At 44.5% G+C, this 5,521-nt stretch overlaps 1 protein-coding gene and 1 long non-coding RNA gene across 2 annotated transcripts in view; one reads left to right on the top strand and one right to left on the bottom strand.

The window, feature by feature from the left end:
- The window catches only part of LOC123960366 (scavenger receptor cysteine-rich type 1 protein M130-like), an 86,706-nt gene that overhangs the window by 32,236 nt on the left and 48,949 nt on the right, over positions 1–5,521 (top strand). Inside the window, exons 6-7 of the mRNA XM_046035048.1 lie at positions 1–292; positions 386–667. Of these exons, the coding sequence (XP_045891004.1) occupies positions 1–292; positions 386–667 (574 nt within the window). The remainder of the gene's footprint in view (positions 293–385; positions 668–5,521) is intronic.
- LOC123960239 overlaps positions 2,943–5,521 on the bottom strand; it is a 4,353-nt gene continuing 1,774 nt past the window's right edge. The window contains exon 3 of the long non-coding RNA XR_006822487.1: positions 2,943–3,046. This is a non-coding gene — a long non-coding RNA (uncharacterized LOC123960239). The remainder of the gene's footprint in view (positions 3,047–5,521) is intronic.

Raw genomic sequence — 5,521 nt, 5'->3', positions numbered from 1 at the left:
CTGGACGGGACTAGTCTGTGCTCAGGCAGACTGGAGGTGAAGTCTAACCAGAGGTGGTCCTCAGTGTGTGAAGCTGACTTTGACCAGCAGGATGCAGAGGTGGTCTGTAGGGAGCTCGGCTGTGGGGCTCCTTCAGTCCTCCAGGGGGCGCTCTATGGAGAAGTGGAGGCTCCGATGTGGACCAAAGAGTTCCAGTGTGGAGGCCATGAGTCTGCTCTCCTGGACTGTAGAAGCTCAGGCTCAGCTAGAAACACCTGCTCACCTGGAAAAGCTGTTGGACTCACCTGCTCAGGTAGAAGAGGAGCTGCAGCTTTGATTTGGTTCATTTCTCTTCTGATGAAACTCACTTTATTGTTTTACTGATGACTCTCTGGTTTCTGTTCAGAGCCTGTCAGGTTGGTGGGAGGAGCCAGTCGCTGTGCAGGAACACTGGAGGTGAAACAGGGAGACTGGAGACCAGTGAGAGAGTCTTTCTGGACCCTGAAGACAGCAACTGTTGTCTGTAGAGATCTGGACTGTGGCTCTGCTGTTTCTGTAGGAGAGAGAAAGGAGTCCTCAGACAGACCTGTGTGGTGGATCAGGTCTGACTGTGTTCAGTCTGGATCTGCTCTGAGGGAGTGTGTAACATCAACTTCCTCTTCCTTCATCCTGGATCTCACCTGCTCAGGTAAGCCCATCAGTGACATCATCTATGACATCTTGTATGACAGTGTTAGGTGCGTTTGACTTCATGTGGTTCCCGCGTAGCACTGACTTAATGTGATGCATGGTGCACACTGGTTAAAACTTTGTCCGACTTTTGCCAGCACTGCAAAATGTCACCATGTTACATGACATTGAAACCTTGTGGGAGCAAAAAGTTTGAACCACACCTCGCCAAGCAAACTCGTCGTTCTGGACAGCCACAGTCATCTCAAACGCACCTAATGTTTCCAATGTGTTGTTTGTCTCACACAGGCCTTCCCTCTACTGGACTCTATGGGTACTACCTCTTCCAAAAACATGCGCGCACTCACCCACTAAAATTTGCATCGTGCATGTAGTCACTCTCCCAGTTTGGGGGTCACATCCCCCAGTGCCCTGACTAACACTGGCGCCACTGTTGCTCTTACTTTCCACATCTTTTCTAGCTCCTCTTTCAGCCCTTGGTATTTCTCAAGCTTCTCGTGTTTCTTCTTCTTGATGTTGCTGTCGCTTGGAATTGCCACATCTATCACTACTGCCTTCTTCTGTTGTTTGTGTTTGTCAGTCTGGATCTTGAAGACCCACAGGATCTTAGCTCGGTCAATCTCAACTACCTTAGGAGGTGTCTTCCATTTTGACCTAGGGGCTTCCAGCCCATACTCATGGCAGATGTTCCTGTACACTATGACAGATACCTGGTTATGGCGCTCCATGTACGCACTTCCGGCCAGCATCTTACACCCTGTTATGTGCTGTACTGTCTCAGGGGCATCCTTGCACAGTCTGCACCTGGGGTCCTGCCTGGTGTGGTAGACCCCAGCCTCTATTGATCTTGTACTGAGTACCTGTTCTTGTGCTTCTGTGCTGTCCTTCAGTCCAGCCACTGGTAGGATTTCTTGATATCAGCCACTTCTTCCATTTGTCTGTGGTACATGCCGTGCAGCGGCTTGTCTGTGAGGAGGGACTCTAGTGTGTACCAGAAGTAAAGGGGGAATGTATACCGAATGTGCCTGTCATTCCAAGGGGGAAGTCAAGACAGCTACCAGGGTTACCATATCGTAACCTTCATTCTCTCCTCTGTCTCAGTGGTTTCCATTGGACTGAACTGTAAAGTTCTCCAGGACAGTGACGTCCTAAAGTGTAGAGAGGTGGGCTTGTTTCTGGAAGCTTCACCTGACAGGACACACCTGGAGGAACCTGTCTGTCTGTCTCTGTGTTTGTAATAACAAAGATGGCGCCAGTGTTCATGGCAAGCCGGTTGTCCTCGTCTTGTCTGCTTAGTTTGCTGTTTGCTATCATTCTATTTATGTTGTCAAGATGTCTCTGCAATACTTATCTATGATCGCCAAACACTTCTCAATATTCGGGATGTACTTAGAAGGCATGATTTGAGAGATTATTGGACTAGGAGTCCTCCTCCTTTCCTGGCGGATATACCAGCGCATCTGCGCCGTCCACCATGTGATATTCCCCGAAAGAAGCGCTTCAGGCGACAGGGAAAGCGTGGAGGTGTGCTGGTCAGATACAAGGCTTACCTTGCATCCGCGGACGGGACGTGTCCTTACAATGGATGCTACGCTCCTGCCGCACTGCGACTGCTGGAGGTGCGAGGCCGATGGCTCTGTCCCATTCTGCCCATCTTGACGGTTACCTCTGAGGCCGACCTGTTGATACTTCTGGCTGGCGTCTGTTCAAATCTGTCTTTCATTGTCAGGAAATTCTGGTTGACAGCTGCTCCAGCTTTGAACTGCAACTATTTGAGGCAAGCTTTCCCACAACTGTGTTATGTGCAGTCGTGTATAGACCTCCAAAGTTTAACAAGGATTTTATTCAAGACTTTGCAGACTTTGTGGCAGGGATTGCTTTAAAGTATGATCACTTCTTAATTATTGGTGATTTTAACATACGTGTGTTGTGAATCCAAACCTCTGGCTAAAGATTTTCTTAATCTTATTGACTCTTTTAATCTCCCGACTCATGAAAAAGGACATATTCTGGATCTTGTGCTGTCGTATGGTTTATGTGTAACCATAAGTGAAATATGTGACACATGCATTTCAGACCATCTACCTGTCTTACTTACTGTGGCTCTCCCCTGTTTGGAGATTTCTACCTGTGCTCCGGCACGCAATGTGCGTGCAATTAACCCTTTAACTGCCTCACAGTTTTGCTGCCTTTAAAAACTCATTGTTGTACAATCTCGATGCAACCTCAGTGTTGAGGAACTCACCTACCAGTTTGATTGTACTTACACTGAGATATTGGACTGTGTTGCTCCACTGAGGGGAAAAACGCTCTAAACCACTTTCAGAGCCTTGGCTGAATGACACTACCCGCTCTCTCAGACATGCCTGTAGAATAGCTGAGAGAAAGAGGAAAAAGGACAAACTTTAAGTCTCATTTGAAATATTGCGGGATACACTATCTAAATACCAGAGAGCAGTAAAATCTGCTAAAACTAAATTTTTATCCCATGTAGTAGCAAATAACAGCCAGAGGCCTGAGGTTCTTTTCAATGTCTTTAACTCTCTTGTTAACCCTTGCAAATCAGACTGTGTTTTGCCATCTACAATTTTATGTGAAAATTTCCTGAAATATTTTATAGACAAAATTGTCGGCCTTAGCTTTTCACCCACTACATTTACCAGGGACCCCTCTGTCCCCCCTGTCAGCCCAGCTGTCTTCCTGCAGTTTGAGCCAGTTACATTGCCCCTTCTTTCTGACATAGTCAAGCAACTACGTCCTGCAAACTGCCCCCTTGGCAGTATTCCTGCACGCTTGCAAGCATTGTCGCCTTGGTTAAATACATCTCTCAGCTCAGGGTGTGTTCCAGCTGCTTTCAAACATGCAGTTGTGCAACCGCGTTTAAAAAAGAACAATCTGGATACTTCAAACCTCTCTAAGCTCCCCTTTTTGTCAAAAATCGTAGAGAGAGTGGTTTTTAATCAACTTCAATCATTTTTAGATTTTAGTATTTATGAAAAATTCCAGTCTGGATTTAAGTCATCACAGTACTGATTTTTTAATGATCTCCTTTTAGCTGTTGACTCTGGAAACTCTGCTGTTTTGGTGCTTTTAGATTTGACTGCTGCCTTTGATATGGTTAACCACTCCATTCTCTTATCCCGACTCGAACAGTGTGGGCATTAGGGGCACAGCCCTCAAATGGTTTCACTCATATCTGGCAGAAGTATCTCTGTTCACCTCGGTGAATTTTCTTCATCTGCTGCCCCTCTTCTTGTGGGGTCCCCCAAGGGTCCATATTGGGCCCCATGCTTTTTTTCACTGTACATGCTGCCATTGGGGTCCATGTTCAAAAAACATCTCCTTTCATTGCTTTGCAGACGACATACAAATCTATTTACCTGTAAAATCTAATGACAAAGCTGCAACTCAGTCCTTGCTCAACTGCCTGAGAGATCTTAAAATATGGTTGAATCAGAACTTTCTGTCTGAATGAAAGTAAGACTGAGGTTGTTGTGTTCAGTCGACCTGGGGATTTAAGTGCTTGTATAGATGTTCTTGGTACTTTAGGAACATATAGTCGTCCATTTACCAAGAATCTAGGTGTGATCTTTGACAGTGCTTTTAAGTTTGAAAAACAGATTAGTTCTGTAGTAAAAGCCAGTTTCTTTCAGCTGAGACTGTTGGCCAAAGTCAAGCCCTACCTACCACACAAAGACTTTGAAAGAGTAATACTTGCATTTATAACATCTCGACTACTGTAACTCTTTGTATGTTGGCGTGGATCAGTTATCTCTCCATCGGTTACAGTTAGTCCAGAATGCAGCAGCCCGACTTCTAACAGGAACTAAAAAGCGTGAGCACATTACCCCTGTTTTAGCCTCGCTCCACTGGCTTCCTGTCTGCCTTAAGATTGATTTTAAGATTTTATTGCTTGTTTTTAAAATTTTAAATGGGTTGGCACCTTTTTATTTTTCAGAACCTATACATGTACACACTCCGGTCAAAGCACTGAGGTCATCCAATCAGATGCTCCTTGATGTCCCCAGATCCATGTTAAAAACTAAAGGTGACCGAGCCTTCTCAGTAGCTGCTCCTAATCTTTGGAATACTTTACCTGTTCAAATAAGAAATGCCCAAACTCCTGACACTTTCAAATCTTTGCTAAAGACCTATCTTTATTCATTGGCCTTAAAACAGAGTTGAGTAATAATAATATAATAATAATCCTTATTTGTAGAGCACTTTTCAAAAACAAGTTACAAAGTGCTTTAACAAGTGTAAAGAATAATACAAAAAAAAACAAGATAAGATCATGAAAAATTAATATAAAATTAGTAAAATACAATAAAATAAAAGGGATAAAATAAAGTCAAATAAGATCGGGAAAAGCTCTCCTATAAAAGTATGTTTTAAGAAGGGACTTAAAAGAGTTCACTGACTCAGCCGACCTGATTTCCTCGGGCAGGCTGTTCCAGAGCCTCGGGGCCCTGACAGCAAACGCTCTGTCCCCTTTAGTTTTCAGTCGAGACTCTGGAACAGACAGCAGACCTCTGCCCGAGGATCTCAAGGTACGTGCTGGTGCGTATGGGACTAAAAGGTCAGAAATATAACAAGGCGAGAGGCCATGAAGAGCTTTAAAAGTGATCAATAGAATTTTAAAGTCAATTCTAAAACATACTGGGAGCCAGTGTAATGAAGCTAAAATGGGAGTAATGTGGTCATATTTCTTTGTTCTGGTTAAAAGCCTGGCAGCTGAGTTCTGGACAGTCTGGAGTCGATCAATAGATTTTTGGGTTAAACAGGTGAAAAGGCTGTTGCAATAATCCAGGCGTGATGAGATGAAGGCGTGTAAAATGGTCTCGGTGTCCTT

This window comes from Micropterus dolomieu, linkage group LG21 (genome assembly GCF_021292245.1).
Source record: "Micropterus dolomieu isolate WLL.071019.BEF.003 ecotype Adirondacks linkage group LG21, ASM2129224v1, whole genome shotgun sequence".
In the NCBI taxonomy this organism is placed as follows: domain Eukaryota; kingdom Metazoa; phylum Chordata; class Actinopteri; order Centrarchiformes; family Centrarchidae; genus Micropterus; species Micropterus dolomieu.
This window is presented reverse-complemented; position numbering and strand designations above follow the sequence as displayed.